General features: G+C 42.8%; 1 protein-coding gene across 1 annotated transcript in view; it reads right to left on the reverse strand.

Annotated features, from left to right (window-relative positions):
- The window catches only part of faxcb (failed axon connections homolog, metaxin like GST domain containing b), a 61,927-nt gene extending 41,706 nt beyond the window's left edge, over positions 1-20,221 (reverse strand). Inside the window, exons 1-2 of the mRNA XM_078399695.1 lie at positions 19,739-20,221; positions 14,570-14,705 (exon numbers count right to left, since the gene is read on the reverse strand). Of these exons, the coding sequence (XP_078255821.1) occupies positions 14,570-14,705; positions 19,739-19,998 (396 nt within the window). The 5' untranslated portion in view covers positions 19,999-20,221. The remainder of the gene's footprint in view (positions 1-14,569; positions 14,706-19,738) is intronic.
- Positions 20,222-22,252: the final 2,031 nt, after the last annotated feature.

Consider the following 22,252-nt stretch of genomic DNA (forward strand, 5'->3'; position numbering starts at 1 on the left):
CTCCTGCCTTCTCCCCATACCCCCTGACTCTGCTATCCTTAAGAGCTCTATCTAGCTCTCTCTTGAATGCATTCAGAGAATTGGCCTCCACTGCCTTCTGAGGCAGAGAATTCCACAGATTCACAACTCCCTGACTGAAAATGTTTTTCCTCATCTCCGTTCTAGGCTACTCCTTATTCTTAAACTGTCCAGCACCAGCCTGGAATGACTCATCGCTAAAATATTTTGCATCACAGTCACCTTCACATCTGCAGGCAGAGCAGTCGAGACATGGTGCTGTGGTTGCAGTTGTGCCTGCCATATGTGGCAGATCTTTGTCTCCACCTCCTCAGGAAGCAGACATCTAAGGTAACATAGAAACAGAGAAAATAGGTGCAGCAGTAGGCCATTCAGCCCTTCGAGCCAGCACCGCCATTCAATATGATCATCCAAAATCAGTACCACGTTCCTGCTTTTTTCCCCATATCCCTTGATTCCATTAGCCCTAAGAACTATATCTAAGTCTCCCTTTAAAATATCCAGTGAATTAGCCTCCACTGCCTTCTGCAGCAGAGAATTCCACAGATTCACAACTCTCATCATTCACAATTTTCACCATCTCAGTTCTAAATGGTCTACTCCTTATTCTTAAACTGTGATCCCTGGTTCTGGACTTCCCCAAGACCGGGAACATTTTTCCAGCATCTAGCCTGTCCAATCCCTTAAGAATTGTATTTGTTTCTATGATCCCCTCTCATCCTTCTAAATTCCAGTGAATACAAGCTCAGTCAACCCATTCTTTCATCATATGTCAGTCTTGCCATCCTGGGAATTAACCTGGTGAACCTACGCTGCACTCCATCAATAGAAAGAATGCCCTTCTACAAATTAGGAGACCAAAACTGCACACAATACTCCAGGTGCGGTCTCACCAGAGCCCTGAAAACTGCAGTAGGACTTCCTTGCTCCTAAACTCAAATCCTCTCGCATGAAGGCCAACATGCCATTAACTTTCTTCACTGCCTGCTGTACCTGCATGCTTACTTTCAGTGACCGAAGTACAAGAACACCCAGGTCTCGTTGCACCTCTCCTTTTCCTAATCTGACACCATTCAGATAATAATCTGCCTTCCTGTTCTTGCCATCTAAGTGGATATCCTCACATTTATCCACATTATACTGCATCTGCTATGCATCTGCCCACTCACCCAACCTATCTAAGTCACCCTGCAGCCTCATAGCATCCTCATCCCAGCTCACACTGCCACCCAGCTTTGTGTCATCCGCAAACTTGGAGATGTTACGTTTAATTCCCTTATCTGAATCATTAATATATATTGTAAATAACTGGGGTCCCAGCACTGAGCCTTGTGGCACCCCACAGGTCACTGCATCCCATTCTGAAAAGGACCCGTTAATTCCTACTCTGCTTCCTGTCCGCCAACCAGTTCTCTATTCAAGTCAATACCCTACCCCCAATACCATGTGCTCTAATTTTGCACACTAACTTCTTGTGTGCAACCTTGTCAAAGGCTTTTTGAAAGTCCAGATACACCACATCCACTGGCTCTCCCTTATCCATTCTACTTGTTACATCCTCAAAAAATTCCAGAAGATTAATCAAGCATGTTTTTTCCCTTCATAAATCCATGCTGCCTTTGACCGATCCTGTCACTGCTTTCCAAATGCACTGCTATTATATCTTTAATAATTGACTCAGGCATCTTTCCCACTACCAATGTAAGGATAACTGATTTATAATTCCCTGTTTTCTCTCTCCCTCCTTTCTTAAAAAGTGGGGTTACATCGACTACCCTTCAGTCCACAGGAACTGATCTCGAGTCTATAGAACATTGGGTAATGATCACCAATGCATCCACGATGTCTAGAGCCACCTCCATGAATACTCTGGGATGCAGACTATCAGGCCCTGTGGATTTATCTGCCTTCAGTCCCAACAGTTTACCTAACACCATTTCCTGACTAATGTGGATTCCCTTCAGTTCATCCCTCCCACTAGATCCTCGATCCCTAGTATTTCTGGGAGATTGTTTGTGTCTTCCTGTTGTATTATGTGGGGGATGGGGGGGGGGGGACTTTTTAAATCTCTTTCCTCGACAGAGATGCGGCTTTTTCCGTATCGTAGAGGTAGAGTTGCTGCTTTACAGCGAATGCAGCGCCGGAGACTCAGGTTCGATCCTGACTACGGGTGCTGCACTGTAAGGAGTTTGTACGTTCTCCCCGTGACCTGCGTGGGTTTTCTCCGAGATCTTCGGTTTCCTCCCACACTCCAAAGACGTACAGGTATGTAGGTTAATTGGCTGGGTAAATGTAAATGTAAAAATTGTCCCTAGTGGGTGTAGGATAGTGTTAATGTACGGGGATCACTGGGCGGCACGGACTTGGAGGGCCGAAAAGGCCTGTTTCCGGCTGTATATATATGATATGATATGATATGATATGTATCTCCGTCCGCACTGCGGCCTAACACCATGGAGCCGGCGGCGTTTTGCTGGGGATTGACTTCGGGAGCTCCAACAGCGGGAGCCTGCGGACTTAACATCGTGGAGCTTGCGATCCCTTTGTCAGGGATTGACTTCGGGAGCTCCAACTGTGTAGCCTGCGAACTTAACATCGAGGAGCTCGTGGTCCCTTGGTTAGGGACCGACTTCGGGAGTTCCAAGCCGCCTTCCCTGTTTTATTTTTTCGCCAGACAGGGATGAACAATTTTTATAGTTCATCCATGTGATCTTTAAATCTTTGCCACTGCATCCCCACCATCAACCCTTTGAGTATCATTTGCCAGTCCAGCCTAGCCAATTCCCGTCTCATACCTTCAAAGTCTCCTTTATTCAAGTTCAGGACCTGAGTCTCTGAATTAACCGTGTCACTCTCCATCTTAATGCAGAATTCCACCATATTATGGTCACTGTTGCCCAAGAGGCTTTGCAAAACAAGATTGCTAACTAATCCTTCTTCATTACACAATACCCAGTCTAGAATGGCCTGCCCTCTAGTTGGTTCCTCTATATATTGGCTTAGAAAATCATCCCATAAACATTCCAGGAAATCCTCCTCCTCAGCGTTGTTACTAATTTGGTTGGCCCAATCTATATGTAGATTAAAGTCACCCATAATAACTGCTGTACATTTGCTACACTCATCCCTAATTTCCTGTTTGATGCTATCCCCAACCTCCCTACTGCTGTTTGGTGGTCTGTATACCACTCCAACAAGCGTTTTCTGCCTTTGGCCATTTCGCAGTTCTACCCATACAGATTCTACAGCATCCAAGCTAATGTCTCTCCTTGCTATTGCATTAACCTGCTCTATAACCAATAATGCCACCCCACCTCCCTTTCTGTCTATCCTTCCTGAATATTGAGTACCCCTGCATTTTGAGCGACCACTCTTGGTCACCCTGGAGCCATGTCTCCGTAATCCTAACTATATCATATTCCTTAACTACAAACTGCGCATTCAATTCATCCACCTTTTTACGAATACTTCTTGCATTAAGGCACAAAGCTTTCATGTTTGTTTTTCTTTTCTCCCTTCTACCTTTTGCTTCTGTCCTCCTTGGAGCCCCTTGTCTCCTTGCATTGGTTCCCAACCCACTGCCCTGTTAGTTTAAACGTGACCTTTCCTACACTCTCTTTCCTGATAACTGCACGGATATGCTTCCTCGTTGTTCACCCCCCACTTAGTTTAAACCCACCCATGTAGCACTAGCAAACCTGCCTGCCAGGTATTGCTGTTCAGCGTAGAAGGCCTGGAACATCTGTTCTCCAGGCTAGAGCCCTTCACCAGCCCTCATCCCTCCTACTCCTCCTCATTCAGCTTAGTTTGTTGTCACGTGTACCGAGGTACAATGAAAAGCTTTTGTTGCATGCTAACCAGCCAGCAGAAAGACGATACATGATTACAATTGAGCCATTTACAGTGTATAGATATAAGGGAATGACGTTTAGTGCAAGGTAAAGCCAGCAAAGTTCGATCAAGGATCGTCCAAGGCCCCTGACCTGTGGGCATTCTCTGTCCCTTGTCGTGATGGGTGCAAAGGAGAATGGGCATCAAGGGGTCTATTTAAGTCAGGAAAAAGAGACGGTTAAAGGTCCAGTACAAGATTTCAGGGTCGACCAAAGCCCCAGCACTCTTGGTACAATATGGGAAATATTACCTCCTCACTCAAATGAATAACCACAGTTCTTTCAAACTAAATGGCCAACTCAATCATAAACCAGGCAGCATCTACCTGCCATTAAGCATACGTGCTCTGCTGCCAGAATATGATCACAGTTAATCATCTCCTGTGTTATGCTGCAGGTCAATAGCTCACTTGCTCGTTACACAGTGCTGAAATAGATCTGTGTAGGAAAGAACTGCAGATGCTGGTTTAAATTGAAGGTAGACACAAAATGCTAGAGTAACTCAGCGGCACAGGCAGAGTGAAGAAGGGTCTCGACCCAAAACGTTACCCATTACTTCTTTCCAGCGATGCTGCCTGTCCAGCTGAGTTACTCTAGCATTTTGTGTCTATCTTTGCTGAAATAGATCTCATGACTACTCTTGAATGGATGGCTGCAGACTCCATGTGAACGCACAGTAGGCGATGGGCTAGTGTTAGATTATTGAACCTTGTTTCATCGAGTCACTAAGTTTTCTCCATAATAATCTATTTAAAACACTGCACAGCACAAGATCATTGACAACACATCAGGCTTGCTTTAAAACTGGTACGAATAACGTCTTACATTTGTTGATGGACATTTTTCAGTGAATTAGTCGGATACAATATTTGTCATTTACTGCTGTCCTTTGCTATCTGTGCATTTTAATAGGCTCCACTGAAGCCGGGTACAAACATGCTGATTTAAACTTTCCCAATGAGTGGGAGGCATGGCACTGGGAACAGTATATCTAAATGTCATTGCTATTTAAAACAAAAACAGTGACATTTTCAGAACATGCAGAACGCCCTTGAAAATTGTGCAACTTATTAAATCAATTCATGCTCCTCCCAGTTTTAAACAAAAACAAAATATGAAGAATGAAGATTAAAATGATACAGTGCCCTCCATAATGTTTGGAACAAAGACCCATCATTTATTTATTTGCCTCTGTACTCCACAATTTGAGATTTGTAATAGAAAAAATGACATGTGGTTAAATTGTCAGATTTTTTTAAAGGGGTATTTTTACACATTTTGGTTTCACCATGTAGAAATTACAGCTGTGTTTATACATAGTCCCCTCATTTCAGGGCATCATAATGTTTGGGACACATGGCTTCACGGGTGTTTGTAATTGCTCAGGTGTGTTTAAATGCCTGCTTAATGCTGGTATAAGAAAGCTCTCAGCACCTAGTCTTTCCTCCAGTCTTTCCATCACCTTTGGAAACTTTTATTGCTGTTTATCAACATGCGGACCAAAGTTGTGCCAATGAAAGTCAAAGAAGCCATTATGAGACTGAGAAACAAGAATAAAACTGTTAGAGACATCAGCCAAACCTTAGGCTTACCAAAATCAACTGTTTGGAACATCATTAAGAAGAAAGGGAGCACTGCTGAGCTTAATAATCGCAAAGGGACTTGCAGTCCAAGGAAGACCTCCACAGCTGATGACAGAAGAATTCTCTCTATAATAAAGAAAAATCCCCAAACACCTGTCCGACAGATCAGAAAAAACTCTTCAGGAGTCAGGTGTGGATTTGTCAATGACCACTGTCCACAGAAGGCTTCATGAACATAAATACAGAACTACACTGCAAGATGCAAACCATTGATTAACTGCAAAAATAGGATGGTCGGGTTACAGTTTGCCAAAAAGTACTTAAAAGAGCAACCACAGTTCTGGAAAAAGGTCTTGTGGACAAATGAGACGAAGATTAACTTATATCAGAGTGATGGCAAGAGCAAAGTATGGAGGAGAGAAGGAACTGCCCAAGATCCAAAGCATACCACCTCATCTATGAAACACGGTGGTGGGGGTGTTATGGCCTGGGCATGTATGGCTGCTGAAGGTACTGGCTCATTTATCTTCATTGATCATACAACTGCTGATGGTGGAAGCAAAATGAATTCTGAAGTGTATAGACACATCCTATCTGCTCGTTCAAACAAATGCCTCAAAACTCATTGGCCGGCGGTTCATTCTACAGCAAGACAATGATCCCAAACATGCTTTTTTCAAAACTAAAAAAATGGTCAATTCTTGAGTGGCCAAGTCAATCACCCGATCTGAACCCAATTCAGCATGCCTTTTATATGCTGAAGAGAAATCTGAAGGGGACTAGCCCCCAAAACAAGCCGAAGCTAAAGATGGCTGCAATACAGGCCTGGCAGAGCATCACCAGAGAAGACACCCAGCAACTGGTGATGTCCATGAATCGCAATGTTTCAACACTGCTGTAATTTCTACATGGTGAAACCAAAATGTATAAACATGGCCTTTATTAAAATCTGACAATGTGCACTTTAACCACATGTGATTTTTTTCTATTACAATTCTCAAATTGTGAAGTATAAAGGCAAATAAATAAATGATGGGTCTTTGTCCCAAACATTATGGCGGGCACTGTAGATGAAGTGTGCATAAGGAGCACTCACGTATTTTTGAGGGGAGAGGCTGGTTACTGAAAATCTGAGCTGGGGAGGCTTGACAGGAGAACTTGGGAGTTGGGAGGGCTTTGAGGGGCAGATATCTGGTAGGGCCATCAAGAGTGGGAGGGGTTTATGATTTGGAGGGGAGGGGGTGAAATTAAGAGTCAGGTAAGGACCAGATGTTAAAGACCCTGATCCAAAAGGACTCTGAAATGCCAGGTGGCAGTCTCAAACATGGTCTGATTTTAACATCATTTAATATTACCTTTTCAGTAGGAGGATCGAGGCTGGGTCAAGGATCAGAGCAAGAGAAGAAAATCAGCAATGGAAATACAGTAAACACATTTGAAGCAACGTGATGTGGGCTGGTTTCAGTCAGCTGAGCAGAGGGGAAGAGCAGACAGAAACACAAGGAGTTTATTTTCTTTCATTGACCTGGATTGTTTCCGTTTCTTTGCCGCACTCAGGAGACTGTGTGATGCAGCTGTGGTGGAGATGCTGGAAAATCTATCGCAACATGCCAGGCACAGTCAGGAAGAGGTAGGCTTGAGGGGCAGCTGCTTGCTTTCTGCAAGGCAATTTCTCTTGCTTGTAAACATTCATCAGCAGCTGCAACTGTTTCTCTTCAGCACAGAGCGGCACAGTGGCCCACTGGTAGAGCTGCTGTCTCACAGCGCCGGAGACTCGGGTTTGATCCTGACCTTGGGTACTGACTGAGCGGAATTTGCACGTTCTCCCTCTAACCTCGTGGGTTTCCTTCGGGTGCTCCTTTTTCCTGCCATATCCCAAAGATGTGAGAATTTGTAGGCTAATTGGTCTCTCTAAATTGCCTCTGGTGTGCAGGAAGTAGATGCAAACAGTGGGATAACAGAGAGCAGATGATCTGTAGTCAGTGTGAACCCAATGGACCAAAAGGCTTGTTTCTATCCTGTATCTCTAAACTAAACTAAGAGAATACAGAATACTCTCAGGTTATGGAGATACAAGGGATTGCAGATGTTGGAATTTTAAGGAAAACATAAAGTAATGCATGGAACATCTTCCTCAGACCCGCTGAGTTACACCAGCACTGTGTGCTCTTTGTATATTCATTTTTCATTCATTTTTAGCAAACATCAACTAAAAGGGATTATTATCAACTCTTTCAGTTGGAGACATTATATTGGGGAATAAAAAAATGAAAGAGAAATTAAACAACTATTTTGAGTCATCCTTCACTGATGAAGATACAGAAACCATTCCAGAAATAGTCAAGAATAACAGTTTAATGTGAATGAGAACTAAGAGAAATTAGCCTCAGTAAGAATTAGTATCATCAGCCTTTGAGATCAAAAATTGATGAATCCTCAGAATGGAATGACCTTCATTGCAAGGGTTTGAAGGTGGTGGCTAAAACGTTAGTGGATACAATAGTATTCATCTTCCAAAAGTCCATGGATTCTAGAACCAATCCCACAGACTGGCAGTTAAAAATATAACCATACTATTTAAGATACAAGGTTACCTTAATATCAGAAATAGGGAAGTGCCTGAAATTGGTGCATTTGGCATTTCTAAATGCCTGCATTAATGGGTCACACATGACGTTAACAAAACAAATTAATTGGGATTGGGAATATTGCCCCTGCATATATTAAGGAAGAGAAATGGGACATTTTCAGGTTGGGATGCTAAGACCAGTGAGTCCAATAAAAATCAGTGTTGGACCCAACCCTGATCTCAATCCATATCGATGATTTGGTGTGGGAATCAAGTGCCATATATCCATGTTTTCTCAATACAATGGGTGAGAATATGCAATAGGCAGGGGATCTAAAGAATCTTCAGAGGGGTATAGAGAGCTAAGTGAGTTGACAAATTCATCTATGCATGGTAATGATCTGAATATTAAAGAACTTTACATCTCCTTGAGATGATCATAGATTAATTCACTAATACAGGAGGATGAACTATTTGACAGATTTACAGCAATGAAACAAGATTAAGGTAAAGATAATGCAATCAAATGGTGGGGGAGGTGGGGGGGGGTGGTTGTTTCTGTCAAATTATCACAGAATGTGTAATTGGTATTACAAGTGAGCATTCAGGGCAAGTGACCTATTTATAAAAGGGGATGGTCCAATTTTGCCTGTACCAAAATCCATTTGCCACGATTTTTGCCAATACTTCAATCCATTAATAACATCTTTTCATTTACTGCTTCCATGTACACTGCTCACAGTGTTGCTTATGTATGTATCATTGTCCAACTCATATATGTGGCTTTCCATCCTACTGTCAGTAGTCAAGGGGCCAAAATAAATCCTTGTGAGACCTTGTCAAATACTTCCAGTTATCCCTCTTCTGTCTCTTGCTGCTCAGTTCCCTAACCAGGTCAATAATTTCACTGTGTTCCATGAACTACAAATTTAGCAAAACTCTATCTTGTGAGGGATTTATCAAAAGCTATCAGTGGCTAGGTAAATCCCACTGTACGTGATCTTTGTTTAAAAAAAAATTAACCCATTTTGTCAAGTATGATTTATAGCCTGATCAGCTAGAAGCCTTTAGGTATTCAGTCACTCTATTTTTAATTGTAGACCTGAACAATTTTTCAACAACATCTTGTCTATAATATTCTCCTCGTCTTTTTAAAATAGTGGACCAAAATGCCCATTTTTCAATTAGAACATTAAACAAGTACATGGATAGGAGAGGTTTAGAGGGATATGGGGAAAAACGCAGGCACATGGGACTAGTGTAGATGGAGCATGTTGGTCGGCGTGAGCAAGTTGAGCTGAATGGCCTGTTTCCATGCTGTATGATTCTATGTCCCTAACATTGCAAAGTATAGTACAGAAACAGGTCCTTCAGCCCACGATGCATGTGCCCACCATGATGCCAACTTTAACCAATTCCATCTGCCTTTACATGATCTGCATTCCTCCATTCTCTGCTTGTTCAAGTGCTGTCTATATGCCTCCTATCTGTTGTCATCGTATCTGCTACCACCATCTCCCCAGGCAACACATTTAAGGCACCTAACACTCACCACGTAAATCTGCCTCAGACATTTCCTTTAATATTCCCCCCCCCCCCTCTTATTCGACATTTCCTACCTGGAACAAACAACTGACTATCTAACCTATCTTTGCATTTCGTAAGTTTGTATATTTCTATCAGGTCACCCCCTCTCCCCCCACCCAACCACAGACTCTGATGCTCCAGAGAAAGCAATTCAAGTTTGTCCAAACCTCTCCTTGCAGCTGATACTCTCTAATTCAGGCACATGTTGGTGAATCTCACTCTTTGGAGGAACTCTCACCCAATGGCGACATTGATTTCTTCTTTCCTATTTGTTTGCTTATCTTATACTTATAATAGTGCACATTGACGCCATTTCCCCATCGAGTTTGAGCAGGCTCATTTGGCCCATACTCACTCTATTTCCTGGTATCACTGTACCTTAGTGTCTATCATACAAACATATCAACTCCTCTTTGTTTATGTTGCCATTAATCTATATTAGGGAATAATTTCCAGTTGCCAGTTAAATTATCAGTAAATTATCAGTATGTTTTGCGGATGGAAACTGGAGCAACCAGCTGTTTATTTTTCTCTGGCAAACTTCTACCCCTGCCCTTTGGGATTAACTGACTATGTAAAACTTTAATATCTTTTTTTTTTATCATCTTCCACTGGTCTTTAACAATTAAGAAGATTTGTCCAATTTAACATGAGACAGTATCTATTTTCCAACTCATCAGCCTTTCCTAAACCTACAATTTTATTTGCAACTAGACAAAGTGGACCCATTGGGCCCAAACCTCTCCTGCATTGGTACAACACCCTGTCCCCCCCCCTCTCTCCTCAACCCCCCCCCCTCCCCCTTCTCCCCCACTCCCCCTCCCTCCTCCCCTCCCCTCCTTTTACACTTTAAAATGTGAATAACTTTAAAAATATAACACCGATTTCAATAAAACTACTTGCATTACCACTAAAGTGACAATGGTGAGTAAGGTGGGCCTAAAATTGTCATGCTACCGTGTACCATTTTGGCTGAAGTTCAGTCACAAACAAGATAACAAACGAGAGTTTTAGTATATAGATTTCATGTTTCTCTCTCTCAAACATGATGTCACTGCAATAGAGCAAAACAGTTGGTTTATGGCAAAGCCACCACCAATTGAGCATAGGGGAATCAAAGACCAGAGGACATTGCTTTAAAGTGAGAGGGGAAAGATTTAATAGGAACTTGAGGGACAACCTTTTCACACAGAGGGTGGGGGGGGGGATATACGGAACAAGCTGCCAGGGGAAGTAGTTGAGGCAAGTACAATAGCAATTAAAAGTTATTTAGGTAGCTACATTAGATGAATCAGAAAGGTTTAGAAGGATTATGGGCCAAACATGAGTAAATGTGATTAGTTTGGATGGGACATCTTGGTCGGCATGGACTGGCTGGGCCAAAGGGCCTGCTTCCATGCTCTTTATGACTCTAAATCTCTTTAGTAGAACAAGAATATTTTGAAAATTGCCTTAAGTAGCATTGTTTGTTGCTTGAATCACAGCTCTTAAACTTAATACAATCGTGGATTTCAGTATTTTCAAAAGGCATCTGACGACAGCTTCACCTTTATCCTTAGAATTTTAGGAGACAGCAAATGAGTAAACTTAATTTCCATTTTATTTATATTTATCCTTTTACAGGATGTAGACATCTCTCGCAACACTATATTAATCCCAAACTGTCCTAACTAGTGGAGGCAATTAAGCATCAATCACATTGCTGGGTCTGCAGTCATATATAGGGCAGGCTAGATAACAATAGCAGATTCCTTTCTCTTATGCACATTACTTAATCAGAAGAATTTTACAATAATCCTGCAGTTTAATTCTAGATTATCTAATTACTTAAATTTCAATTTAAAATAAATTAAATATACATTAAAAGGGTGTCAAAAATTATAGTGAATGGGTTTGAGAGGGAAAAATAGATCAGCCATGATTGAATGGCAAAGCAGTCTCGATGGCCCAATTACCTAGTTCTGAGCTGATTGTCCTAATTCTTCTCCTATGTCTTATGATCTTAAATTTCCCAACTATCGCAGGAACTATCGCAACTTTTAAGAAACATATAGACAGGTAGATAGATAGGATAGGTTTAGAGGGATATGGGCCAAATGAAGGCAGGTGGGAATAGAGTAGATGGGACATGCTGATCGGTGTGGGAAAGTTGGGCTGTAGAGTCTGTTTCCATGCTGTATGACTATGACTATCATTATGTGGTCACAATGAGTCTATTTGGTTCAATTTCAGAGGACTTTGCTGTTGGTCCAGTAACTTAACCACCATATCGTTGTGTCTGAGTTATAATGCAGCGTAAATGGAGCAACCTTGACCACAGAACTATTCATGAGTTTTTAGCAGTACAATTCCTTTCACTTGGCCTTGCTTTCACTGTGTTCCAAATCAAAGGACCAATGTAACAAAATTGTATTGTGCAAGAACAATGCTCTGCATCTGTAATGCAAAGTAGAGTAAGATCCAAGCAGAACATCTGACAATCAGGAAAGAAAGCTGTGGCTGTTATTTGGGGCAGATCAGGCACAATCTGGTTTAAATGCTGAAGGCTTTTCACTATCATTTCATGCAGTGAATTATTGAAATGAGCTGTACATCATCTACTCTTTCTTTCAGAATTAACATCAACTCTGAATTTATTTTAATTAATGTGCAACGAACTGTGTTATATTTCACAACACAAAAAATATCAAGTTTTTATTTTCCAGAAATATATAGTCGTGCTTCTGAAATTTAGTTTCAAGCAATTTTCTTGAATGGTTTTTCCAATGACCATTTCTGAATACAAAATGACTTTTGACCAGCTCACTGATCCTGAAATTATTTTTGAAATAATCCTAGGTCCTGAAGCATTAAGATCTCTGAAGATAAACTCTGGACAAAAAAAATGTAACAAGAGGAGCTGTGGAAGGCCAATTGGCCCCTTGAGTCTACTCTGCAAAGGGTGATCTAATGCTGACCACAACACCACATACCCACTTTATTCCCATACACCTTGGTCCCTTTGTATTGAAATATCTGCAATCTCCACCACAAAAAGAGCGATGGCTCCATGTCTGAGGTAGAGAATTCCAAAGACCATAAGGCATAGAAGCAGGATTAGGCCATTCGGCCCATCAAGGCTGCTCCGCTGTTCAATCATGGCTGACCTATTTTTTCCTCTCAACCCCATTCTCCTGCCTTATCCCTGTGACTCCAAAGAGTCAAGACTCTCTGAATGATGACCCCCATCTGAAATGGGTGACCACTTATTCTGAAACCATATATCTTAGTTCTAGTTAGCCCCACCAGGGGGTAACAAGCTCTCAACATTCACCCCATCAATCCCCCTCAGAGTCTTACATGTTTCAGTCAGAGCGCCTGTCATGCTTCTGAACTCCAACCAGCTCAATCTTTCTTCATACATCAATTCTTTATCTCAGGAATCAACCTTATGAACCCTGCCTGCATTTACTTCAAAGCAAGCACATCCTTCTCCAAAACTGTGCACAGTACTCAATGTGTGGTCTCACTGGTGCCCAGTGTAGTTGTATCAGTGCCTCCTTGGGGGAGTCCAGAACAAGGGGCCACAGTTTAAGAATAAGGGGTAGGCCATTTAGAACGGAGATGAGGAAGAACTTTTTCAATCAGAGAGTGGTGAAGGTGTGGAATTCTCTGCCTCAGAAGGCAGTGGAGGCCAGTTCGTTGGATGCTTTCAAGAGAGAGCTGGATAGAGCTCTTAAGGATAGCGGAGTGAGGGGGTATGGGGAAAAGGCAGGAACGGGGTACTGATGGAGAGTGATCAGCCATGATCGCATTGAATGGCGGTGCTGGCTCGAAGGGCTGAATGGCCTACTCCTGCACCTATTGTCTATTGTCTATTGTCCTCAATTTTATACTTTGCTTGCGATAAAGGCCAACATATCATTAGCCCTTCTAATTATTTACTGTATCTATATCACAACATTTTGTGTCTCATGCACTAGATTGCCCTTTTGAGATAATGGCACATTGAGCAGAACTTAACTGAGTAGATATTTGCCCAGGGCCCAAGAACATTCAACATACTACAAAATAACTAGGGGAATAAACTGAATTACGAGCTACCTGAAATCCTGAAATGCATCCACTATCTGCATTATATTATTTTCCACATTATTTTCTATCTTTTCTATATGGGACATATTCATCATTTGAGTTAAAAGTCTATGTAGAATAAATAGAGAAGGCAGGAACGGGGTACTGATTGAGAATGATCAGCCATGAGCTGGCTCAAAGGGCTGAATGGCCTCTTCCTGCACCTATTGTCTATTGTCTATTGTCTCTAAATTGGATTGCAAAATTCATTTTTTAAATCAAGGATATGTGATAATTTTATAACTGCTTCTGAAATATTTCTCCATCCTGCTGCTCTGTATCTGAACAAATGTTGTGTTGCTGTAAAATCACAATCACAATCATACTTTATTAGCCAAGTATGTTTTGCAACATACGAGGAATGTCATTTGCCATACAGTTATAACTGTTGCTGCCAACAGATTAATGCTGGCTACTAGGCAGCAGAAGGGGCTCTGTGGTTTTTGGATCAAGGGTTATGTTGGTAAACTGGATATATTGAGAACTCAAACAGGAATTGAGTAATTTTTCCATCCACTACCTTAATGAAATGGCTCAGGAGGCATCTACAGAAAGATCAACTATTAGAATGTGCCATGACATATTTTTAGAGTCATGGAGTCATACAGCATGAAAACAGACCCCTCGGTCCAACTTGTCCATCTGCACAAAATGCCCCAAATAAGCTAGTCCCATTCGCTTGCATTTGGCCCACATCCTCAAAATCTTTCCTATCCATTTTGGCTGCTGTTTTGAAGAAACTCAGACAGGCAGCATTACGGAAAGTGGGACCAGTCGACAGTAAACACAGTAGCAAGCATTTTAGCAACCTGGTACGGCAAGTCTGCCATTCGAAGATATGTTTCCATCTTCAAGCAAAAAGGAGACAAACTAGGAACCTTGCACTCAGGTCGGGAGAACTGATGTAATATAATTGCATCTTTTGAATCCAGTTTCTGCTCCTTCCTGAAAAATAAGAAAAACACTAATTACTTGCTGAAAGAATATTAGTGTTACTGGATATACTGACGTGTGTATGCGTAATAAAAGCTAAGACTCAGAGAAAAGAGAGCTTATTTGCTGAGTCTAGCTTCCACAATATAAATCACATATGGTGGGCAGTGTAAAGGAAGCCAGCAGTATTACCTGTAGGGGCAAAGGGAGGATAATCCTGCTTCTGGTAAGAAGCAATGGTAAAGCAAGAAATGAACAGCTGAAGTAGACACAGTGCCCTCTGGGGTCTGCTGGTGCAGCTGTTATGTTACTAAATTTAGTCTGGAGGCCTAGGCTAATAATCCACATGATCGCACAAACCAAACTTAATTCACTTAAAAATGTGTGATTCTTTAAAAAATCTGCTAGCAGAAATAATACCCATAAAGCTGTATATTCCAAAAATGAAGCCATTCACCAGTGTCCTTGAGGGAAGGGGAAATACCATTGTTAGCTCATCTGGCCTTCAGCCACACCTATAAATGCCCTCCAAAGAGGTCCAATACAGTGCAGCACAAGTAGGCACAACACCACTCTACCAGTGATGCCCACAGTCCATGAATGAAAGAAGCAAGTCAGCAATAATCACTTTTACTCTCTGCTAACGGAACATTCATCTGGCAGATACTGAACTCTAACCTCCAGAGAGTTCATGCTCATAAGGTATCAGAGCAGAATTAGGCCATTCGGCCCATCAAGTCAACTCCACCATTCAATCATGGCTGATCTATCTTTCCCTCTCAACCTCATTCTCCTGCCTTTTCCCCATGACCCCTGACACCCGTGCTAATCAAGAATCTATCAATCTCCGCCTTAAAAATATCAATTGATGGCCTCCAAAGCCGCCTGTGGCAATGAATTCCACAATTCTATGTGAAGCAATGTGGAGAGTTGCTCCTACATCATTTAAAACTGTATATTTTGACTACAATATAAACTGAAATTTGAATATGTAGCTCCCAATAATCTGACCTGAGACGCAACTCTGAATGAAAGATATGCAGAAAAGTAACGATGATAAAGGAAACAGGCCATTGTTAGCTGTTTGTTCGGTGAAAACGTGAAGCTGGAGCAGCTTGGGTGGGAGAGGGATGAAGAGGGAATGACGGGGTTACTTGAAGTTAGAGAAATCAATCTTCATACCACTGGGCTGTAAGCTGCCCAAGCGAAATATGAAATGCTGTTCCTCCAATTTCCTTTTCCCCTCTCTGACAATGGAGGAGACCTCGGACAGAAAGTTCCACGTAGGAATGGGAAGGAGAATTTAAGTGTTTAGCAACTGGTAGATCAGGTAGTCCAGGCGGACTGAGCAAAGGTGTTCCGTAAAACGATCGCCCAGTCTACGTTTGGTCTCGCCGATGTATAAGAGTCCACATCTTGAACAATGGATACAGTAGATGAGGTTGGAGGAGGTGTAAGTGAACCTCTGCCTAACCTGAAAGGACTGTCGGGGTCCCTGGACAGAGTCGAGGGAGGAGGTATAGGGACAGGTTTTGCATCTCCTGCAGTTGTAGGGGAAGGTACCTGGAGAAGTAATCGTTTGGGTGGGAAGGGATGAGTGAACCAGGGAGTTGCCGAGGGAACAGTCTCTGTGGAAGGTGGAAAAGGGTGGAGATGGGAAGATGTAACTAGTGATGGGATCCCGTTAGAGGTGGCGAAAATGTTGGCGGGTTATGTGTTGTATGCGACGGCTGATGGGGTGAAAGGTAAGGACTAGGGGGACACTGTCTCTGTTGCGACTAGGTGGAGGGAGAGCAAGTAACAGTTTTAGAAAGATATATCCCAAGATCAATATTCCAAAGAAGACTGTACACATCAATAATGGGGACTGGTCAAGGCATTGACTTTAGGAGTTGGGTCATTGGGTTGTACAAAACGTTGCAGTATTGGACTAACTTTGGGAAGTTGGAGTATTGTGTACAATTCTGGTTGCCAAGATATAGGAAGCATGTTATTAGGCTAGAGATGGCGCAGAAAAAATTCACAAGGATGTTGTCCTGGACTGGAGGGCTTGAGGCACAAGGAGAGACTGACTAGAACACACAGTGGTGCAGCTGGTAGATTTATTGCCCCACAGGTTGTTGGCTGTGTGGAGTTTGCACATTCTCCCTGTGACTGCATGGGTTTCCCCCGGGTGCTCCAAGTTCCTCCCATATCCCAAAGATGTGTGGACATGTAGGTTAATTGGCCTCTGTAAATTGCCCCAAGTGTGTAGGGGAGTTCATGCAAAAAGTGAGATAACAGAACTGGTGTGAACCAGGTGATTAGTGGACAGCATGGACCAGGTGGGCCGAATGGTCTGTTTCCATGGTGCATGTTTCAATCAATTAAGAGGATGCACTGGGTTGGTTCCCTGGAGTTTAAGAGAATGAGGGGTGATTTACGGAAGTTTATAAAATTATTTGAGAGGGCACAGAAAGAGTATAAAATCATGGTCTTTTTTCCCAGGGCAGGAGATCCAAAATTAAAAGGCATTAGCTTAAGGGGAGAGGGATAAGATTTAAAGGGAATCCAAGGGCAGGTTATTCCACATAGAATAGCGGGTATATAAAACAAACATCCAGAGGATGTGGTAGTGGGAACAATTACAGCACTGAAGAGACATTTGGACAGGTGTATGGGTAGAAAAAAGTATAACTAGAAATGGGCTAATTGCAGTCAAATGTGATAAGTTTGGACAGTCAGCTTGGTTAGCACGGATAGGTTGGGTGAAAGGGCCCAATTCCATGCTGCAGCACCCACCACCGTTTGTGTGAAAAAGTCACCCCTCAGATTCCTATTAAATCTTTCCCCCTTCACCTTTAAACTATGTTCCTCTGGTTCTCGATTCCCCTACTTTGCGTGCCTCCCCAATCTATTCTTTTCATGATTTTATATACCTCCATACGATCACCTCTCATCCTCCTGCTCTTTAAGGAATAGAGATCCACCTGCCTCATCTCTCCCTATAGCTCACACCCTCGAGTCCTGGCAACATCCTCGTTAATCTTCTCTGTACCCATTCCAACTTGACAACATCTTTCCTGTAACATGGTGCCCAGAACTGAACACAATATTCTAAATGTGGCCTCACCAAAGTCTTATATAACTGCAATATGACCTCCCAACTTCTATACTCATAACTCTGACTGATGAAGGCCAATATGCTGAAAGTCATCTTGACCACCCTATTTACCTGTAGGAAAATAACTGCAGATGCTGGTACAAATCGAAGGTATCACAAAATGCTGGAATAACTCAGCAGGTCAGGCAGCATCTCAGGAGAGAAAATGGGTGATGTTTCGGGTTGAGACCCTTCTTCAGACTGAAGGGTCTCAACCAGAAACATCACCCATTCCTTTTCTCCTGAGATGCTGCCTGACCTGTTGTGTTACTCCAGCATTTTGTGATACCCTATTTACCCGTGATGCCACCTTCAAGAAACTGGGTACCTTCTCTCCTAGATCCCTCTGCTCTACAACACTCCCCAGAGGCCTACCATATATTGTGTAGGTCCTGTCCATGTTAGACTTTCCAAAATGCAAAACCTCACGTTTCTCCATATTAAATTCCATCAACCATTCCTCAGCCCACCTGGCCAATCGATCAAGATCCTGCTGCAATTTTACACAACCATCTTCACTATCTGCAATACCACGCAATTTTGTATCATCTGCAAACTTTCTAATCTTGCCATGTATGTTCTCATCCAAATCATTGATATAGATGACAAACAGTAATGGGCCCAGGACCGAACCCTGCGGCACACCACTAGTCACAGGCCTCCAGTCCGAGAAGCAACCTTCCACCATCACCCTCTGCTTTCTTCCATGAAACCAATTTTCTATCCATTCATCTATCTCTCCTTTGACCCTATGCACTTTAACCTTCCAGAGCAGCTTATCATGAGGAAACTTGTCCAATGCTTTGCTGAAAACCATATATACATCCATAGTGTTGCAGCCCTGGTTAAATTATCAACTAGCTTGACTTTGTACAACATATTACATTGGAACATGTCCTCATCCTACCAGAGATATTCCCTTTTCCCCATCCTTTCCTCCCCATCCTCTCTTCAACTTTTTTAACTACCCTGTCTTTTTTTTAAAACTATGTTTCTCTCTCCGCACATGACCATTTCCAACATTTAATGTTTTTTTATTCCACATTCCCAGTATCTTAAGGTTAGTACATTGATTTTCAATTATTATCTGGCCTGTTTTGGTCAAAACAGTCAATGATTAAGTAAGAAAAACGTTCTGAAATATTTCCATTGATAATAACATTTTGACAATCCGCGTTTTAAACAGATTTTTTGCAATTGGATCACATTCCAAGAATTTATGTGACTATAGCATCATATTATGATCACATTATTGCACTGTTTATGAGAAGTGTGTGTTTCATTTCCGTGATTGTTGTGGCCATTGAAGCAGCGGCAATGACTGGTACCCGACTGTGTTTACGCACACACACACACACACACACATGGACTTAGCGTGTGATTACATTCCCCTGGAGTTACATTCTCAGTGAGTTAAATCTCCGTTTATAAAAAGCTCGAAAATTATTAATTCTGCTTAATTAAATCGTTTCTAATAAAATAAAACTAGAATAAATCATTGGTATTTTCTAATACAAAAAATGAAATATATTGGGAAATAACGATGTTGCATTTTGTGCTAATCACACTAAAGCATATTTAAGTGTTACAATTCGTATTTAAGATACGCCTGCATAATTTTTTTTTTAAACATTGCCAGTTCTGAACCTCATTCTCAGGAGTGGCCAGGACCTAACCTGTAAGCAATCTGGGCCGATTCTAATTAACAAAACAATCCGAATTGTTTCTTCTTATGCATGTGTGTGTGTGTATATATATGTGTGTCAAGAGTTTGCAATTCGATCCACACCAGCCCCTTTCTCCTGACTCTTGGACCACGCCGCTTGCCAGCTGAATGTCGCTGCCCTTGTGCCCAGCCTGTACGCCCGGTATATGGAAGAATACATGGTGAGCTGTTTGTTACCTGATCGCCAGCAATTCGTGCAAGAGATATGCAGCCGCTGCCAGCAAAGCACCTCCGGTCAAGCACAGCGTTTTCTTCCACCATGACTCCGCTCCCAGCCCTGACATGATGCTATAGTAATCTTGCAGAGGGAAAGTGATTATGTATCCATAAAAAGAATAGTGATCATCAGAACCGCACAGTCCCAGAGAAAAGCTCTGATTCCTGCTCAGATCAACCACGCATGATCTGGACGATGCAAAACCAACACCCCAGTACATTCTTCGATATTCCGATAGATCGGCCCGAGTGACTGCGCCGTTTCAAATAGGAGACAATTGCAGATGTTCGGGGAATTGTAATGATGTTATGCCGATACGAGTTGCACAAAAAGCAAACGTGTGAGCGCGACTCGAAGATCCGTGGAAAACAAACAGCATATTAACCTTGCTCCCGGTGCCCGCCTTTGTCTTCCTGTGTGTTTTCTTTCCCCTCCAGCTACTCTGTGATGTCATTACTTGTCACATTGATTCTGCAAAGACATAAATTGCACTAGCACTGATATTAACCCGATGAAAATCGTAATATGTAAAAATCCACTTTGCACAATAATACACAAGTATTAATGTTAGAACATCATTTTGCATCCGCTTTAGATGTCCAATGCAGGAGCGATTAGTACACCTGAACTTTCTCACAATGTCCACATCGCCCACGATTAAAAGGGTCAAGGGTTATGGAGGGGGGGGCAATGATTATTTACCACAAGTGGCTAATATTAAAACTCATACCAACAAGAAATTTAGCAGGACAGGAAATCATTTGGTCCACTGTCATTTCTCTAAAGGAGTTGGATTTGGTGCCATTTGACCCTGCATTCTCCCTTTTAATGTGAATAATTTTTCCAGACCAGAGGCTCAATTTCTCTTGACATCCAGTTTTCTTATTTCCACCTGCCTTACCCTTCACTTTAATAGGAACATGTGTGCTTTGAACGCACTCTTAAATCAGTAGGAAAGAACTGCAGATGTTGGTTTAAACCGAAGGTAGACACAAAATGCTGGAGTAACTCAGCGGGACAGCCAGCATCTCTGGAGAGAAGGAATGGGTGACGTTTCGGGTCGAGACCCTTCTTCAGACAGTCTGAAGAAGGGTCTCGACCTAAAACATCACACACTCCTTCTCTCCAAAGATGCTGGCTGTCTCGCTGAGCTACTCCAGCATTTTGTGTCTACCCTCGCTCTTAAATCATCCTACCTTCCTAATGTCCCTTTGCCCTCAAACAACCTACTCCAATCAACTTTAATATGTTTCTGTCCAATACCACAAAGTTGATCTTACCCCAATGCAGTACCTTAACTTGTAGCCCAACTCTGTCTTTATCCATAACTATTTAAAAATAGAACAGTGGTCGCTGGTCCCAAAAGCCACGCACATGGACACTTCTGTCACTTGCCCTTCCCAATTTCCTGAGAGTAGATCAAGCTTTGTCCTCCCCTTGTAGGGCCTTCCACATATTGGCTAAGGAAACTTTCCTAAACACATTTGATAAAATTCCACCCTGTTTAAACCCTTGACACTGATAGTCCCAGTCTATATTGGGAAAGTTAAAATCCCCTACCATGCCAACCCTATTAGTCTTCCAGCTGCCTGCAATCTCCTGGCATATTTGTTCTTCTCGTCCCCATTGACTATTTGGGGCCTTTTAGTACACTCCCAAGGTGATCATCCCCTTTTTATTTCTCAGCTCCACTGGATGAACCATACGATACGATAAATTGGAGGGAAATTGGTCTGCCAACGGTCTCAACACACAAGGTACCCGAAAATTGAAATTAAATTTAAATTAAATTAAAAGTGAGATAAAAAAAGACAAGCGACTGTTGGCTGGCTGCCGTGTGCACAGCGCCTAAACCGGAACGAACGAACAAACGCGGACTTATCCCCTGGGCAGAGGATTCTAAACAAGAGTGCCCCTCCCGCTCCCCCACACCAGGTCCCCCCTTTGTTCTCCCACCGTCCCTCACGACGGTCCCCCCTACGCCGGGCCCCCCATTGTTCTTCAAGGTGGTCCCCCCATGCCGGATCCCCATCGTCCGCTGATCACAGGTCGATCGCGAGGCCCCACCGCCACCGAGGCTCCCTCTGCCGTTAAGGACCCACCCCCGCCGAGGCTCCCGATGCCCCAAGGGTCACACTGCTGCTGAGGCCCCACCACTATGTCGAGGCTCACGCTACTGCCAAGGCTCCTGCTGCCGAGGTTCCCATCGCCGTCGCAGCTGAGACTCCTTCGGCCCAGACAGGCCTCGCCGCCGGGCTTCTCCGCAGTCCCCTGGGAGGCCTGTGAGGTGAGTCATAGACACATAGACATGGAAACATAGAAAATAGGTGCAGGAGTAGGCCATTCGGCCCTTCAAGCCAGCTCCGCCATTCAATATGACCATGGTTGATCATCCAAAATCAGTATCCAAAGTCAGGCCTACTGGGGCACGTTCCGGTCAGCGGCACAGTTGTTCGGCGGGTGGATGGGGCCCA

Source organism: Rhinoraja longicauda, chromosome 5, assembly GCF_053455715.1.
Source record: "Rhinoraja longicauda isolate Sanriku21f chromosome 5, sRhiLon1.1, whole genome shotgun sequence".
Classification (NCBI taxonomy): domain Eukaryota; kingdom Metazoa; phylum Chordata; class Chondrichthyes; order Rajiformes; family Arhynchobatidae; genus Rhinoraja; species Rhinoraja longicauda.